The sequence below is a fragment of the Leopardus geoffroyi genome, chromosome B1 (genome assembly GCF_018350155.1).
Source record: "Leopardus geoffroyi isolate Oge1 chromosome B1, O.geoffroyi_Oge1_pat1.0, whole genome shotgun sequence".
Classification (NCBI taxonomy): domain Eukaryota; kingdom Metazoa; phylum Chordata; class Mammalia; order Carnivora; family Felidae; genus Leopardus; species Leopardus geoffroyi.
The window spans coordinates 134768744-134788097 of NC_059327.1; the positions used below are offsets into that span (position 1 = coordinate 134768744).

The window sequence follows — 19354 nt, forward strand, 5'->3', positions numbered from 1 at the left end:
TATAGAATATAGAAACTCAAAATATAGAAAATGTTCCTGATGAAGCTAATTAGAAACTGTTGAACTCTGAAGGAGAATTTGAAGAAACTATAGTGGCCCTAGGATAGTGTCTCTGGCTGGTAAAATAGTATTAAAGTAAGAAACAGCCACAGAGCAAAGATAAAATCCAGAGTGCTGCCATAATAACATGACCTGAAGGTAAAGACCCACTGATGGTGTGAATGTAAGACTCCTGGTTAGAACTTCTCTGAAAGACTTAGGGTAGCACCTTACAGATTCTCTCACCAATACAAAAGGATTTAGAAAGAATCTTAAGATTGTTCCATAGCACTCTGACTCACAGACGCAATATTGCAGGACCTAACACAAATGCACTTATGGGTGTGACTTTGTTTCAGTGAGAAGATTATAATTGGACACTTCCAAGGTTTTTAAAGGAACTATGGCAACTTGGAATAAAAGGGACAGTATCAGTTCAAAAGGAAAAGAGGCTTTGAGACCCCAACTTTTTATGGGCAGGAAGCAGGCTAAGAAACCATTTAATTAGAAAAATGAGCCATTTCTTGTTAGGGTTGGGGTGAAGAAAAAAAATAAAAGAAGTCTCATGGAGCAGAACCAGGGGTCTAGAAGGCAGCCCAAAGAATAGAGAGGAGCCGAATGTTAGAGAACCAAACCCTAACTGAGGCCCATTTCCCACCCACCCCCCCCCCCCAGAGGAGGGGCCCTGACAGCATGTGTCCAGCAGGATTTCAGAACTGCTATGGATGAGAATCTGCTCACAGTCCTCACAGAGTAAACAGATACCATATCTGCTATTAAAAATGAGAAAACTAGGGGCGCCTCAGTGGCTCAGTCCATTGAGCATCCAACTTTGGCTCAGGTCATGATCTTGCGGTTTGTGAGTTTGAGCCCCACGTTGGGCTCTGTACTGATGGCTCGGAGCCTTGAGCCTGCTTAGGATTCTGTGTTTCCCTCTCTCTCTCTCTCTCTCTCTCTGGCCCTACCCTGCTTGTGCTCTGTCTCTTTCTGTCTCTCAAAAACAAATAAACATTTAAAAAGTATTTAAAAAATGAAAAAAAACCTAGATCATATGAAACAACTGTTTTTAAGATACTGGACAATCGTACAAAAATGTGACCCTTGAGAGCATGGAATCAAATGAGGTAAGTGTTACAATTACTCGAGCCTTGCACATTGTCATTTACCAGAGCCTGGGACAGGGATGGGAACCCTAAATAGAAAACAGCAGTCTCACTGAGCTAAGAAGACAGAGAATACAGTTTGGAGGGCTTGAAGCAGCTGGCATTTGTGATGTAGACTACTAGAGAGGAGGGAGCTTTGCACAAAATGACTTCTTGAAATCTACATACAGGTCTTCTGTCTTCATCTGAACACCAACATGAGCCTGCAGAAAGTAACACGCTATAGGGCTAAACACAGAACAACTACCAGGGAAAGAACAACTATCAAGGATAACAGGTATAAGAGAAAAATTTTTAAAAAGAGAGAAAATCAACGACACTAAAACTGGTTCTTTTTAAGGTTTAACGAAATTGATAACATCTACAGAGACTGAATAAGAGAAAAAGATGTAACAAATTGCTGATATCAGAAGTAAAAGAGAACACTTTACTAAAAAGCCTACAGACATTATTAAAAGAGGAATATTATAAACAGCTTCATGACAATAAATTTGAAGTTATATGGAATGGGAAAATGTCATGAAAGAGACAAATCACCAAAACTGGCACAAGAATTAGAAAAGTCATCTCTCTCTCTCTCTCTTTTTTTTTTTTTTTTTACATTTACTTATCTTTGAGAGACAGAGTGAGACAGTGCACGAGTGAGGGGAGGGGCAGAGAGAGAAAGAGACACAGAATCCAAAGCAGGCTCCAGGCTCTGAGCTGTCAGCAGAGTCCGACGTGGGGCTGGAACCCACAAGCTGTGAGATCATTACCTGAACTGAAGTCAGGGGCTCAAATGACTGAGCCACCCAGGTGCCCCCATCTCTTTTTTTTTTAATTTTTTAATGTTTATTTATTTTTGAGAGGCAGAGTATGAGCAGGGGTGGGGGGAGGGGAGAGGGGTGGGAGGGGCAGAGAGAGAGAGATATGAAATCTGAAGCAGACTCCAGGCTTTGAGCTGTCAGCACAAAGCCTGACACAGGCCTCGAATTCACAAACTGTGACATCATGACCTGAGCCAAAGTTGGACGCTTAATTGACTGAGCCATCCAGTCACCCCAAGAAAAGCCATCTCTAAAAACTTCCCCACAAAGACAATGTCAGGACTAGATGACATCACTGGTAAATTTTACCAAATATTTATGGAGGGAATAATACAAAACACACATACTCTTTCAGAAAATAGAGGTAGGGGGGACACTTTCCAACTAATATGGGGACCAGAATTTCTCTGATAACAAAACTAGTCAAAGATACTATAAGAAATCTACAGGTCAATACCCTTGATGAATATAGATCCTCAAATCCTTAACAAATTATTTGCAAGTCAGATACAGCAATATATAAAAAGGGTAATGCATCATAACCAAATGTGGCTTATCCTAGCAATGTAAAGTTGGTTTAACATTCAAAAATAGATTAATGTAATTCAGGACATTAACATAACAAAAGGGTAGAATCAGATAATTTCTGTAATAAATGGATTTTATAAAATATGATCCTCATTTGTTATTAAAATTGTAGCCAAAGTGGAAATAAAAGGACATTTTCTAACTTCATAAAGGTCATCAGGAAAAAACCTATAGCTACCATCACACATAGTAGTGAAAGACTGAAAACTTCCGTCTACATACAAAAAGAGTATGTATACCTACTATTATGGTAGATGAATTCTTAGCAAGTACAAGCAGGTGAGAAAAAGAAATACAAGGCCTACATATTGCAAACGAAGAAATAAAACTCTCATTATGTACAGTCAATAAGATTATGTATGTAGAAAATCCTAAGCAATCTACAAAAATCCTGCTAGCACTAATAAATGAACTTGCCAAGTTGGTAGGACAAAAATCTATACATAAAAAAATCAATTGTATTTGGATAATCTAGCAGTGAGCAATTATAAAATTAAATATTAAAAACAATACTATTTACAGGAGCATCTATAAATAGCAAATACTTGAGGATAAATTTAACAAAATGGAGCAAGATCTTACATCAAAAAATACAAAATGTTGCTGAAATACAAAAAGTCCTAATGAAATGGAGAGATAGGCCATTTTTATGGATTAGAAGATTTCATAGTTTTAAGATGTCAATTTTCTCCCAGTTGATTTCTGGATTCAATAAAATTTCAGTCAAAATCCTAACATACTTTTTTTTGTAGACATTGACAAGCATATGCTAAATTTCTTTATCTTTTTAAAATGAAGATGTAAATGACCTAGAATAGGCAAAACAAATTTGAAAAAGAACAAAATTAGGGGATTTGCTCCACTTGATTTCAAGATTTTGTTAAATTTTAATCTTTATTCTTGAGATAGAGAGAGAGCGAGAGCGAGAGCGAGAGAGAGAGAGAGAGAGCACTGGCAGGGGAGAGGCTGAGAGAGAGGGAGACATGGAATCCCAAGCAGGCTCCAGGCTCCGAGCTGTCATTACAGAGCCCAATGAGGGGCTCAAACTCACGAACCATGAGATCATGACCTGAGCCAAAGTCAGACGCTTAATGGACTGAGCCACCCAGGTATCCCTCAAGACTTTAAAGCTATAGTGATTTTCTCTCAAAATAGCCTCCTACAAATCCTTCCTTCTCTGTATGTGCTTACCCCTCTTTCCATCAAGTGGTGTTTATTTTCCTTCTCCTCAAATGTAGGCTGGCCTGTTTTGTGACTTGCTTTGACCAAGAGACTACACCAGAAGTCACACTGTGCCATATGGACCCAGCCCTTGTGAGGCTTACAAACTGCCATTTTTATTTTCTTGGAACCCTGAGGTATCATGTCAATAGGTCTGACTAATCGGCTACAGGTAAAGGCCATACATATAAAGAGCAGCTCTAATAATAGATGTGAGATTTACAGAGAGAGATAGAGGGAGAGAGAAAGGCCCAAGTGGACTTCAGCCATGTTAGCCATGTCAGACAAGGCTCTGCACATCTGAGTAGAACCATCTTGTATCCTTCAGACCTAACTGATCTCCATGAATCAACATCATGTGCAGGAGAAATGAGCACATCCTGGCCAACTCCTGCCCAAAGTACAGAACCATGAGCAATAACCAGTTGTTATTACTTAAGTCACAAAGTTTGGGGGTGGTTTGTTATACAAGTGTAGAAACCGGAAACACTGAATGACTGAGCAAATGAATGACATCTCCTTTTCCTCCTAGGATGCTAGCAACATTACCGTATTGTGCTAACATTGAAACCCTCTATGCAATTCTCTTCTATAGCTTTTCTAGTTGACAGGTAGCTTCCATAATTACTCTTTAGAAGTTAAAAGTTAAGGACATTTTTATGCAGCATGATATCAACAGGTAATTAAAAGACCGATCAGGTTAAATTTCTGATTGTAAAACGGTGCTTACTGGAATCACAATATTAAAAAAAAAGTCATTATCCCACAAAATCAATGTTCATCTTTTGTCACATTTTCATCAGTCTGTTTATGCATTAGTGCATTTTATACAAAAAATACTTTTTATGAGTGAGATAATATTTTACATAAAGATTGCACAATATTTCACTGTCAGCTCAGCTATTAACCTGATTTGGAGATAATTGCTCACAGAGCCTATTACAGGTATCCTAAAATTTATAAAATATCCTTCCATTCTTTCTTATTAGTGAGAATCTTGTTATAAGAACCAAAAGCATAAATGCCTATAGCAAAATAATTTTTAGTAAATATACTTTTCTATAATGTCATCTGTGTTTTTTGGCCATATATAAGAAAAAGCCATTGAAATTTATCAATGTCACATGAAGTTTATGGTAAAAGGTTTTATTTATCCCATTATATGATATTTTATTATGAGGATCCCACTGACAAATTTCTTTTAATTTTGAAGCTAAAAAATTACATTTCTTCTAGATAAACCATTGTGTATATCCTGTGAATAGACTTGAATTTGCAACTATTATTTAGTGTTGTTTTTCAAAGTATAGAATAAGACATTGGGCACCCCTGCCAAAAGTGTATCTGTATTCTTGAAATTTGTTCTCTGATTCTGGTTTTGAATTCATTTATTTGTCTCCACATTTAATTTTTATCTCTCAGAGATAATTTATGAATGTCTATAAACTGTAATACTTCTGTAAACAGGTAGGATTTTAATCAATTAATTGATCCTGTCTTATTTTTCCATTTATCATTTCCACTTATTATTTTATAATTAGCATTTTTCTAAAACTTTCATAATTGTATAACATTTTGTTATATTAATGCAGTATTATTTAATTGACCATACTCTACTACTGGAGATAATAGATTGGTGTTCATTTTTTACTATTATAAAAATTGTAATAAGCAACTTTATACGTGTTTTTGTCCACAGATCTGATTTTTTTCTAAGACTAGAATATCTTGCTAAAACGGTCTTGAAATATATCATCAAATTTCTTTAGAAAGACTACAACAATTTGCTCTCTCGCCATCAGAGTGCCTACCTTAACATACCTTGCCAGTACTGAGTATTATCACTGTTCAAGATTTTGTTAATGTGATTAGTGGGAGGACATTAAATGATTTAATGTGCATTTCTTGGATTATTAGCAAAAGCCCATATTTCCAATAATGCTTCCTTTGTCTCATATCATGTATTCAAGTGTCTTCTTGTCTACCTGTTCTGTAGATCTGGCTCTATCCATGTGCTAATTCTATGATTTCAAAGAAATAATAGTATGCAATTGTCAGTTTTCAAATAATATGACTGTTCTTATCCACAAAGTCTAATACTGAGAACCTCCCCTGAGGAAATTATCAAAATATAGACAATACTAATGTGAATGTATACCCCCTACAACACTATTTATAATATAAATATAAGTGATATAAGTGATAAAAGTGATCATATAAATATCCAAATTGTTGAAATAATTTTGAATAATATACATGTAGAATGAAATATTAGATGTGAAAAATTATGCTTATAGAGGTTGCCAATCATCAAACATTAAGTTAAACTATACTAGAATGTTGGGGATATTTCAAATATCAATATGAAAAATATCAGCTATACTATACTACATTAATAATATTAGGAGAAAAAATATTATTTTCTACTAAATTAAAAAAAGTGAAGAGAAGAAGGTAATTTATAAAATATTATCATAAGTGTTTAATTCTTAGTGGAGTTATGGATGCTTTATATTTTCTTTTCTGGAACTTTCATTATTTCCTGAATTTCATCATGCTATATGTTTCTTGTTTCCTTATAAATCTATTCTAGATTAAGGTGGAGCTATATATTTAAAAATATGATGCTTTCATTATTATTAAAAACAGTTATTGTAACTACATTGCCAATATCCTGATCTCTGCTTATTAATACTTTTAATATCTCTTAGCTGAGAGAATTAGGAAGACACTGAACAGGAGAGACTCCTATTTTAAAAATTCACTTTTCTGATGCAAAAGCTTAATAGAGTGTTAATTTAGTTCCAAAGGAAAAGAATAAATAATGTTTTAAGGGGGACAGAAAGTATGGAAGAGAAAGACATCTAAAGTGTCAAATTTTTGACTCTGTAAATTAATAAAAACAATCGACCCTTGTGTGGCTATAAAATCCATATTCTAGGGCGCCTGGGTGGCGCAGTCGGTTGAGCGTCCGACTTCAGCCAGGTCACGATCTCGCGGTCCGCGAGTTTGAGCCCCGCGTCGGGCTCTGGGCTGATGGCTCAGAGCCTGGAGCCTGCTTCCGATTCTGTGTCTCCCTCTCTCTCTGCCCCTCCCCGTTCATGCTCTGTCTCTCTCTGTCCCAAAAATAAAAATAAAAACGTTGAAAAAAAAAATCCATATTCTAAACTATTACAACATCCATTAAGGTTATATCCTCTCAGCTCACTGCATCTCTTCTGTTTGGTTTGGATTTCTCAGTGAAGGATGATTAGGAAAATCTTGAAAGCTACCTGTCAAATGATGGCTTCTCTCCACAGTCAAAGGCATCCTGGAGCTCCTTAACGAGGTTAGCCTGGCCTGGCAGTCGGAACAGACCCTCTTCCTTCAGCCCCCTTTGTCGGATAAAGTCCACACACTGCTCCACCAACATTGGAGCCAGACGGTTCCCATATCTCTTCTCATAACGGACAGTGTCTTCAAGTTTCTGTCCAAAAATGCCTGGAGGAATAAAGGATTACAATGAATGTGAAGAATCATTTCATTTTGTTACCTGAAAACAAAAAAACAAAACACAAAACAAAACAAAAAAAAAACCCAAAAAACAAAAAAAAACCTCAATGTTAAGGAAAAACAAAGATTGAAATGCTGGCAAGCATGTAACAATTGGTACTTCACATTTTTACAGAATCAAATCCATTATATACAATTCTCCAAATGGAAAGGATTTGTCATATGCTGTTCTTTCCCCCTATATTCCATATTTAACCCCCAAACCAAATAGAAATATAAAGTTGGAGATATCCCCTTGGATGTAAGAAACACTGCAATAAATATAACTTTAGTTTTGGGTTTTCTTTTCTTTTTCTTCTATTTTGGGAAAGGAATTGTATTGAAAAGCAGAAATATTCTGCAGAGAATAGTCAAATTCTACTGTTGTTACAGTTGTAACTTTACATCCAATTTTCATTTAATTTAAATATTATTCATTTCTTTATTCACCTTTTGTTTTCAATCAAGTGATGATGCCATGATTATAATCAAGATGATAAAACCAGGAAAAAATGCCCAGAATTTGCATCCACATAAAATATTTCAGGCATTATTTGCCTTTTAAAACCTTAAACTGTTAATTTATTTGAAAGGGAAAAATCTAAACTATGAAGCAGTGCATACCGGAAGTGAGGAGGTGGGATCATGGTGGTTTACCCTAACAGATAGGAAGGAATATTTCATCACACATTGTCTAGAACTGCCAACACATGGTGGTAATAAAAAGCAGGCCAATTTTGATCAATTTTATTACTGATTTTAAAATAACTACAAGGGATGAATTCCTTGCTGCATGCATTTGGAGCTGAACATCCATGATTTACCCTTGCTGCCCCACTGATTAAGAAACAATTCCTCTAGCTATTTGTAGTTGGTGTGATCACTTCAGGATTGAGTCATGGAGTTGGAGAGCTGTTCGTGCAGGCCCTCAGGACCCACAGTCCCAATGGAGTCACTGTTGTGTGTTCCAAGGCATCTGGAAGTGGTGTTCCTACTGATGATGAACAGGTGACTGGGCTGGAAATGGGAGGCCATGATGGTTGCATGGAGGGGACTGGACCCATAAAATATACTAGCCCCAAAGACCGTGTTGGGCACCAAGGAAGACCCTAATATTGTTCCTTCTGTCACCAATAAGCAAATAGTGGGCTGTATGTGCGAAGAGGACAACAGTGCTATCATCTGGGTCAAGTTGCACAAAGGTGAGACCCAGTGATGCCCTAGCTCTGGACTCCATTATAAGCTGGTGTTCTACCAGTTAGCCCACTGAGCCTTTCTTTACACTAATTTACTCAAAATGTGCTGTAAACTTTTCTTCTTTCCAAAAAAGAATGACATTGTATTGGTTCTTCTCAAAAGAGAAAGGGAGGGAAAGAGAAAGAGAAAGAGAGAGAAAGAGAAAGAGAAAGAAAGAGAAAGAGAAAAAGAGAAAGAAAGAGAAAGAGAAAAAGAAAAAGAGAAAGAGAAAGAGAAAGAGAAAGAAAAACAATGCCTCTAAAATATATTAATATAAGGTGGTAGCTTGGCAAAAATGATCAACCTATGAAAAAAAAATGTAGGAAAAGCCAAAGCAAATGTCACTCCAATGTTCCCAGATGGGATGAATATCACTAAATAGTTTTAATGGTCTACTGATTTCATAAAAGGGAAAGAAAAATTAGTGTTGCATGTTGAAATTATGTGAGACTCCAGAACACTTGGAGAATTATTTTGAAAACATTAGGCTAACAATTTGACAATAAGAACACATGTTTTACCTCCCTATCTGTAAAATAATTTATGTATTGATTCAGCAGTGCAAAACCATCACATGCCAAGCAATAAATGCTGCTACCAAAGAGAATATTTTCAGCCCTGCTAGAAACAATAACACAACAACAAACCAAACTATTCAACACCTGATATCAGATCTAGCATTAATGGAATTAATTTCCTTTTAGGAAAAAAGGTTGACTGAACTAATATTAAAATTCAAATACATTGAAAGCAAAATTAGAAAATGGCATCTTCTAAGGGCAGGAAAATTAATGTAGGTAACGGTTCTATCTAGTCGACTGCGGACTTTCGAACAAAAAGCTTCTCAATGGTGTGTCAAACATTGTTTGCTAACTCAACAGACATTCATACCCCCATTTTCTCTTGTCATTTCCATTTTAGGGGATGGAAAATTAAATACCTCTCCCACTTTTTAAGAAGCCTTCTAGAGTCTCTAGGAAGGCTTTGTTGTTGTTTTTGTTGTTGCTGCTGTTGTCTGATGAAAGAGGAAGACAGCTGGAATTGCCAATCACTCCTTTTTCCTATCATGAACTTGGACATGCTCTTTACTAATCTAAGAGTCATCTTTTGATCATTAGATAATCATTCATGAGGGAAAGGTTGAAAGATTCAGAGACAAGAGGGATGAAATCAAACGACTGACCCAAAAACAGAAGCATCTTCTTTATGATTTTTTTAATGTGAGAAAAATGCATGTTTAATCACTGTTAGCTGAGTTTTCTGTTACTTACATCATTGTGAATTCTAGCTCATGAAGTGATAATAATGATTTTGAAGGTATTTTAGCATTTTAATAACAAAGTTTGAAGACTGGCTATGAGATTGGTTATGAACGGAGAATACTGACTCTTTTTCTGTGGAGTTCTTTGATGCTTATTTGGCTGGGAAGTTTGGATTTTATTCTGCCAAAATTCAGAAAATAGCCTTTTAAAGGCACTAAAAGTTCAGTTTTAAAAATAACAATGTTGACATCTGGGAATACATCTTATGCATCTGTAGTTTTTCACTCATTGTTTTAAATTGATAAATATATTATCTAAAGTTTCTCTCTAAATCCAGCAGAAAATCTACTTAAGATGTTACAATTCAACATCTATGTGTGCTACAAATGAGAACCAAACTTCCAATATTTTGTTTCATACAGTAATAAAAAACAGTCAACACTCTCTTCTTAAAATTTTCAGGGTTTATTTTTTCCCTAACAACTTAGGAACGAGATAAAGCAGTAAGCTTTGCTTTATAGCTATTCTCTCTTTCTTTCTTTCTTTCTTTCTTTCTTTCTTTCTTTCTTTCTTTCTTTCTTTCTTTCTTCTTTCTTTCTTTCTTTCTTTCTTTCTTTCTTTCTTTCTTTCTTTCTTTCTTTCTTTCTTTCTTTTTTTCTCTTTCTTTGTTTCCTTCCTTCTTTCCTTCCTTCCTTCCTTCCTTCCTTCCTTCCTTCCTTCCTTCCTTTCCTTTCCTTTCCTTCTGTTCTTTTTCTCTTTCTCCCTCCCTTTCCCTCTCTCTTTCTCTCTCTCTCTCTTTTTTTAATACATACAGCCTTGCATTTGTGGTAAGCATATACTTAAGAAGTATAGCAAGAAACTTAATGCCAAAAGCCCTAACATCTTTCCATTTATTTAGTACTTATTACATACTAAGTCTTTGACATATATTCTCTTATTTTAATAGTAAGTATGTAAGGTAACTATTTTATACATGAGGAAATTGGGGATTAAACAAATAGCCCAAGGTTAGTTACACAACACCAAGTGTCAGAATGAAAGTCCATATTCAGATTTATTCAGCCTTAAACCTTCACTCATTCCCGAATACTAGTCTTCTTCCTCTTTATTTAATCACAATTATCATATGTCTTCATTTTCTAGTAATTTAAAATATTAGTAAATTCTAAAAATGAATAAAATAGAGTACCTTTTCTGTGCCATAGAGAGTTCTAACAGCTAAGATGTACTTATGTATTCCAGGCATGGGTACAAGTGGTTTACCAGTATTTCTCTCATTTAAAAAGCTCACAGCACTCTGAGGTGGGCACCACTATTTTACCAAGGAAAGGACTGAAGCACAGAAAGGTTAAGTAATTTGCTGAATGTTACATAGCTAGTAAAAAATTATGGAACCAAGATTTCTTCAAGGCTGTTGGATTTCAGATCCATTCTGTATCTATTACACAATATTGCACTGTGTGTATAATAGCTGAAAAATGAGTTATTGAGGAAAAATCTTGCTATTTACCAGCTTTCTGACCTAAATTTCTGTCATCACACGAGGAGGAGTGATTTCTGCTGAGAAAAATGCAAATTTTGAAGAAGGTCAGGAAAAAAAAATGGAGGAGAAAACTCCGAACATCTTGTGCGTTCTGTCCAAGGAAATTATTTCCTCTATGTAGAGATCTAAGACTATTTAGCAATATAATATGCAAAATAGTTAAAGCATATAGATGATAGATACATATACCCAGAGATTTCTGTGGAAAAATAATCATTTTCCGCTGTAAATCTGGTGTTGCAAAGAATTAGGAAATGGTTATAATAGACATATGCTTCCCATTTTGTGGCATTGAAAATAGAATGTCCCAAACATCTGTCTTACAATGGTAGATGTAAATCAATGTTGTCTATGAGCATGTTGTTTTGTGTGGAAAGTTAGAGAACATTTTTTAAGCTGTTTTGTTTAAGACTTTTATTGAAGAAACAGCGAAACTTCAAATTTTAAGATTAACAAGACAGCACAAAGGTCACAAGACTATCTCCAACTAGCAGCACGGGGAAAAGGACACATTGACTAGTAGATGATTAACAGGAATATACCTTGTTTTTTGAGTCATGCAAACAGTTCTAGCTATGTTCATTTAAATTCCTAAGAAGGTTTTGCAGTCCCTAACAAAACCATCCCTGGAATTTCTGGGTGATAAAGGCACATCATGTGTACTTCTCTTGGAAATACATTGATGGTGTCATGAAGCATCACCAAGGAGGTGACTTTTCACTGGACTGAGAAAGTAAATTACACAGGTGATTTTATTACACCTGTGAGAAGCTGCTCCAACTGGAGAGAGAAAGAGAGAGAGGAGAAGGAGAGAAAGAGAGACAGACAGAGAGAGAGAGATATCTAAATCTCCTTCAGGATGTGTGAGGTTCCTCCTTTATGTGTGATATATATACTCTTTATCTAGAGGCAGCTTGTGAAGTTACTGAGTGTGATAAGGTAAATATATTCAAATTCCACTCATATTAAAAATGAATAAGCAAAAACAAGGCCAAACCTTCTTGGACCTTCTGTACCTTGCAATAATTTATTATTTTTGCTCCTTGATTCCAAGTTGTAACTCTGGCTCCATTTCGTCACTTTCTATCTTTTTGCCAACCTATTGCAATTTGGACTCTGACATTGTCATTCTACTAAAAGAGCTTTTTATATAGTCACCAACAACTTTCTAGTTGCCAAAGTACTGAAAGCCAGATTTATTTTTTATATTACTTTATGCCTCACTTCCTTTAAAATGGTCAATGCCACTCTTCTCTTATTCTTCTCATGTGTTACATAACTCTTGCCTTCCAGAATACTCTTACCAATCTCCTTCTTGACTATGCTATTGCTACACACTTATCATAAATCTATTTGTCCTCTGGGTTCTGTCCTCAGCCCTATTTTTCTCTATTTGATACAACTTCTTTGCTTGACATTTAATCTCACTGTCTATCAATTATTCCCAGATTTGTATCTCAGTTTGGGCTGCTCTTGTGACCCTTAGCATTGGATTTCTAAGTGCCCATGAGATACCTCAACATGGATATCTCAAAACATCCCCAAACTCAGAATTTCTTAAAAAAAAAAGTCACCTTTTCTTGAAAACCTGCTCTATTTCCTATAATCCTGATTTTGGTTATCAGTTCCAGTTATCCCCCCAAACATTTGAAGTTCCATCTGAGAGTCAACCTAGATTCCTCCTTCCTTCCTGATCCCAATTGAATCACCACATGGGTCCCTTCCAAACTCACTGCCACTACTTTAGGCCAGATCTTTAATATTTCTTAATTGAGTTCGAAGAGCAGTGTACTCATTTCAGGCAAGTGCTGCCATGATGATCTTCATAACATTCAAATTGGATCATGACATTTCTTTGCTTTATGTCTTCCCTTGGTGCCCATTGGCCAACCAAACTCTTTTCCATGAAATACCAAGCCTCTACAATCTGAACTCTGCTTCTTTATCCACCATTCAGTCAACAAATGTTTAGGTAGCACCCACTGTGTGACAGACACTGGCCACACCCACCTTCATTTCTACTGCTTGCTCACAAACAACATGCTGGACTATTAGCTGTTTCCTAAATGCAATATAACTTATCATATCTTCAGACATCCTTACAGAAGGTAGATTTTGCCATCATGAGTCAGCCTAGGGAAACTTATTCTGTAAACCTTTCTTTTTTCCCTTCCTTCTCCACTCTGACTACAAAAAGACTCAATATTCTACCAAACATTCACTGGTTATTGTAGATTTGGACCTCCTTGGATTACAAGTTTTCTATCCATGTAAGATTTTTTGATTACTTAGAAGGTATTGGCAACAGACTGAGGTAAACTTTGGCTGTCTTTGTTTCTCAGTTCTGGACTAAATTGAATGACTTTTATTTTGATTTGTCTATATATCATAGTTGAATGTTCACTTTTAAATGAAAATTGTTATACACCTGGTGATACCAAGACTTATTCTGCAGCAGGATTGCAGTAAGCAGAAGGATAAGTAAAAGCAAATTCTCTATATGGCTTAATTATCTCTAGGAAGAAAAGGGTGGAAATCGGAAAAAATCACTGACAGCAGGGAATTTGAGTAATAACTGAAAAGTTGTTTAACTTCTGGCTTTTCATCAGCACACCACAGCTTTTTTGTTTTGTTTTGTTTTGAGGATTTTATAGATATCAGTGCCATAGCCTGAGAATTACTGATGAATGTCATTTTACATTGGAATTATTCACTCATTTCCATCACTGAGCAAGTGTTTTGTTTTAATGCACACATTAATTTCACAGACATTTTTGGAGCCCTCAATCCTTACCCACTTTGGTATTAAGTTCCAGGGACATAAACAAGAGAGTTGTCTGTGTGTCTTAGTGTAGTCAGGCTGCTGTTACAGAACAGTCAGTAGCTTATACACTGTCTGAGTAGTTTTTACACAACAGAAATTTATTTCTCACAGTTCTGGAGGCTGGAAGTCTGAGATCAGACCAGTACAGTTGGGTTCTGGGGACAGCCCTCTTCTGGGTTGCAAACTATCCATTTCTGGTTGCATTCTCAAGTGACAGCATAGGAAGGAGCAAAAGAGCTCTCTGGAGCCCTTTTACCAAGCAAGGCACTGATCCTATTCATAAGAGTTCCACTCTCACGACCAAATCACTTCCTAATACCATCACCTTAGGCATTTGGTTTTCAACACAGGAATTTAGAGGGACACACAACTCTGCCTACTCAACTCCAGAGTCACTTGGTACATGCTCCATAAAATTTTGATATTATGAATTAATGAGCTAAGTTATTTATACACAATCAAAATAAAAGACATCCAATTTAGTCCAGAAGTAAGAAACAAAGAGCCAAAGTTTACTTCGGTCTGTCACCAACACTTTCTAAGTAACCAAAAAATCTTATATGGATAGTAAACTTGTAATCCAAGGAGGTCTGAGTCTATAATAACCAGAGAATGTTTTGTACAATTTTTAAAATTTTTTTAACGTTTATCCATTTTTGAGAGACAGAGCGTTAGTAGGGGAGGGACAGAGAGAGAGGGAGACACAGAATCCAAAGCAGGTTCCAGGCTCTGAGCTGTCAGCATAGAGCCTAATGCGGGGTTCGAACTCACAAATCCTGAGATCATGACCTAAGCTGAAGTCGAATGATTAACCAACTGAGCCACCCAGGTGTCCCATAGAATCATGACTCTTTTTGTAGTCAGAGTGGAGAAGAAGGGGAAAAAGAAAGACTTAGAAAACCTAAGAAGTGTAATAATGTCAGCATAGTGGCCCAGTGGCCTAGATCTCACACCAGTAGGCCAAGACATGCAATTTACATGTATTTTCTTATTTGACCACTCACAAGTATTCTGCAAGGAGACTTCCCTTCTACAAACTGATTCAGAGATGCTAGGTGACCTGAGGACACACATCTAAAAAGTGGCAGGTCTAGGGATACAAACACAGGTCTGTACCATTCTAAAAGTCTTCCTTTTACACTATGTTACATTAATTCAATGTAGTCGTTTTTTTTTTTTTTTTCCCATAGGTATACTGACCACTCTCTTAGGATAATATGGAGAAAATGTCTCAATCTGATTTCTATCTAAATTATTAAATCTGATTTTATATAGTGCAGATGAATCACTGCCATTCCAGATAAGACCATGGTCAGTCTTTTGTTCATGAACTCCTCAGCCTTTATGTACGATTTGTTGTAGTGCTTATCACAGAGTAATTATTTATGTTCCTTTATCTCCAAGGAGTATGTGAACTCATAGATTCAAGGCAACCTTTTTGCCTACTCAACTCCAGAATAACTTGGTACATGCTCCATAAAATTTTGATATTAGGAATTAATGAGCTAACTCATCATAGCACCATTTAAAAATATATAGATTTAGATAGCAGCATTCTCTTGGACAAATCAATTTCCATAAATGAGACTACAATATATACAACATACAATAAACTTCAAAGAAAATGTTGGTTTTATTCATAACCATGACAAAGACAGCCTATTTTAATTCATTATTGCTCATGGACCTGTAGGAAAAAATACAAAATAATACTGTACTTCACCAATTTGCAAGAAACCTTGAATCCTTAATTGAATAGGACTATTGCCATTCTTTACTCTGGGAAGAAGTAAACAAATCTATGTCTATGTCTATGTCTATGTGTAGCTCTATCTCCATCTATCTCTATCTCTATCATCTATTTATCATCTATCTTTTACCACTAATGTGTATAAAGCACTTTAAAAAATATTCACTTATTTATTATTTTGAGAGAAAGAGAGCACAAGCAGGGGAGGGGCAGAGAGAGAGAATCCCAAGCAGGGTCTATGATATCAGCACAGAGCCTGATGCAGGCTCAAACCCACGAACTGTGACATCATGACCTGAGCTGAAATCAAGAGTTGGATGCTTAACTGACTGAGCCACCCAGGCACCCCTAAATGTGTATAAAGCACTTCAAGATGGCTAGGAAGATAAGGCAGTCAGGTGGCAGCATTTAAGAAATATACAGGCTACACAGAAGGCTTGGGTCAATAAAGAAGGCTTGATGAAGAAATAAGACCCAGCAATGTCTAGAAGGAAGTACAAAGTTTGAACAGACAGCAGAGACAGAGAGTGTCATAGCATAATGAAAAAAAAAGCAAAGGCCTGGCACAGGATATATGTTTAGGAAGAAAGAGTGGGACAGTCTGGGGAATTGGGAGTTTATTCTCCAGGGAATAGATGGATGTGGTTATAAGGCCTTGATAATTACATGAAACAGTTAGGAGTTCCTCCTGGGAGCAATAGGGACTCATCAAAATGTTTGAGGGGTGCCTGGGTGCCTTAGTTGGTTAAGTGTCTGACTCTTGTTCTCGGCTCAGGTCATGAATTGGAATTTTCTCTCTGTCTTCTGCTGCTCTCTCTCTCTGAAAATAAATAAATAAACTTAAAAAAAATGTTTGAGTCGTAGGACGATGTTTGAGAGTACTATTTCAGGAATACCAACTGGTCAATGCTTTACAAATAGCCTGTGTGTTGTAGGAATTTGTGAAGAACATTAGGTTGGAAACAAGTGAGGATGGATGCTGTCTTGAAGAGCCACTTCTTAGGTTGAAATAAGTTGTGTGCATGAAGCAATAAAGGCACAGAGAACTCAGGTGATGGAAACATAAAAGGAGCTGGAAGTCTATGAAGAAGGAAGAAGCAACAGTTTCATTACCAGTAACTGGTTACAGTGTAGGGGAAAGCTCTAGATAATTAATGATAACTTATCTCTAAGACAGAGCTACTCAGGAAACCAAACACACAAACAAAAACAAGATATAGAGTTTCCTTCAGTGTGTCCCATGAGCATAACATCCTTAAACTAGCTAGCTGCCCTATTGTGACTAGAAATTAACACTAACATTCAGGAACCAAAGTAGTTGGTAATCAAAGGGTTGCTTATGCTGCTTTGCATATTACACATTAGTCTTACAGAGGTAAAAAAAAAAAATTACATACATAGTTTCAAAATCAATAGGATAAAAATACATTGTAATCATTATCTCTCCAGAACATAAATCCAAAGCACTGCTATCCCCCCAGCATCCTGCCTAATAGATGTTTATCAGTTCCTACATTTTTAAAACCACCGGAAAAGCATTTTCAGTGATCTTTATTAGTACCCAGACAAAGAAATGGAGAGATGAAAAGGACAGTAAGGGACCAAAGGGGTCTGGAAGAGAAAGCAACCTTGAGAATTTAGTTACAGCCTGCCCAGCATGCAGGCTCCACTATCACCAGGCCTCTGGAAACTTTAACTCAACTCCACACTTCATTCAAGGGCATTTCTAAAGCTGCGAGTCTTCTCTGCTGTTGGCCTACCCCTGACAACGGTAAAAAAAATATGCTTTAAATGTGGATCAGGAAAAGCAGACACATCAGCATTCTTTGCTTCTGGGTGCTTTTCCATGAATCATGCACTCCCCCTTTTACTTTCACTGAAATAACTTAAGCTGATGCTCTCCAACAGGCTTGGTTGAGGAACACAGAAACAGGTCCACTTCTCCAACTACTTGAGTGCCCAGGGGATTAAACAAAGCACAAAAGAACACTCTCTTCTTAAGGTAGCATGGTTTAGGGACCCAGGATTGAAAGAAAAGTTCATTCTTTTCCATGCAGGACCTTAAACAAAGATGTAAACCCCTCCCTCCCCCCCCCCCCAAAGTGAGTCACGCCACTGCAGGCTGGAGTGATTAGTGCTGCACACACAGAAGCAGCTTCTCTCCCAGAGCCTCTCTGCATAATTGTCATCCTGCAGCCAGGGAACAAGAGGCTGGTGTGCCGCTGGCTCTGGCTAAAAGGGAAGGAAACTTAAAACGGCTTGATGCTTCCTGTTCCTCCCCTCCTTCTTTATGGTTCTGACAGAAACCAGAATACAGTTTTGTAAATTAGAAATCTGTTAATCCTTGACTCACATGCTAAACATTCCTCAGGTTACTAAGACTTTGCATAGAAAAGGACAATAGTTTAAAATTAACCCACAGGAGATGACAGATAGATAGAACCCACTCCTGTGGGTGCCATTTGCCAGCCCATGGGGATTCTCTTTGCAGGCAATGCCTTCCCTTGTTGGGAAGAGGGCATGATCAGCAGTCTTAGTCAGGATCCTTGAAGATAGGCTACTCCACTATTGGAGAGGAGGTGGAGAAAGGTCAAAAACATCTTGCCATGTGCTTCAAAGATATATTAATTGCCGCCAGAACATCTCATGTTACAATTGAGCAGCAATAGGCTGGAAAAGTAGACTTTCTCTGTGAGTTTGGATAAACTCAATTTAGTTGCTGAGAGCAGGAAGAGCTAGAAAAGGAGAACATGTCCTTAAGCAATTACTCCCTAGCTTTTCTCAGTTTCTATTGTTATCAAATTCTCTGTCAATGATGCAGTCTTAACAGTAACCTTGAAATCTCTATAGATCTATAAAATATGAGACAAGTATCTCTCACTTAATTACCTTTGTGGATGAGAGAGGAATATAAATGAATACCTGAATTCCTTGCTAATAATGTATGATAATGATCATAGGCAGATCTCAAGTGCTCAAAGGGAAGGACTCAGAAAGAACAAGGTTTAATCTTAAAAGTTCCTGCTATATTTTGCTTTATACAAGGGTTTTTTTCTTACTTTGTTTTCTTCTCTCTTTTGTTGGTTAGTAAGTAGAAAGGGTTAATAGGTAGCAGATCAAAGAAAAAAGGGAGAAAGAACTTTAGATGCTACTCATGTCTGCTCCTGATTAAATTATTAGCTTACTATATATGACACTAAATTATAATTACCTATTTCAGTTTAAATAATCACCTCATTTAATTATTCCACTTTTAAAGCAAAAGGTCATTTGAAACTATTTTGATGCAGAAATGTTTTCTAAAAGCATTTTATTTTACCTATGAGTACTCTTTAACTCCCTCTGCACAAATCAATTCTGAAATTCTTAGCCTCTGTTATTGATCAGAAAT

General features: G+C 36.6%; 1 protein-coding gene across 9 annotated transcripts in view; it reads right to left on the reverse strand.

Annotated features, from left to right (window-relative positions):
• Window positions 1-19354, reverse strand: part of ARHGAP24 (Rho GTPase activating protein 24) — a 674755-nt gene that overhangs the window by 44599 nt on the left and 610802 nt on the right. For all 9 annotated transcript variants that reach the window (XM_045473451.1, XM_045473448.1, XM_045473450.1 and 6 more), the window contains one exon: window positions 7090-7297. In XM_045473451.1, the coding sequence (XP_045329407.1) occupies window positions 7090-7297 (208 nt within the window). The remainder of the gene's footprint in view (window positions 1-7089; window positions 7298-19354) is intronic.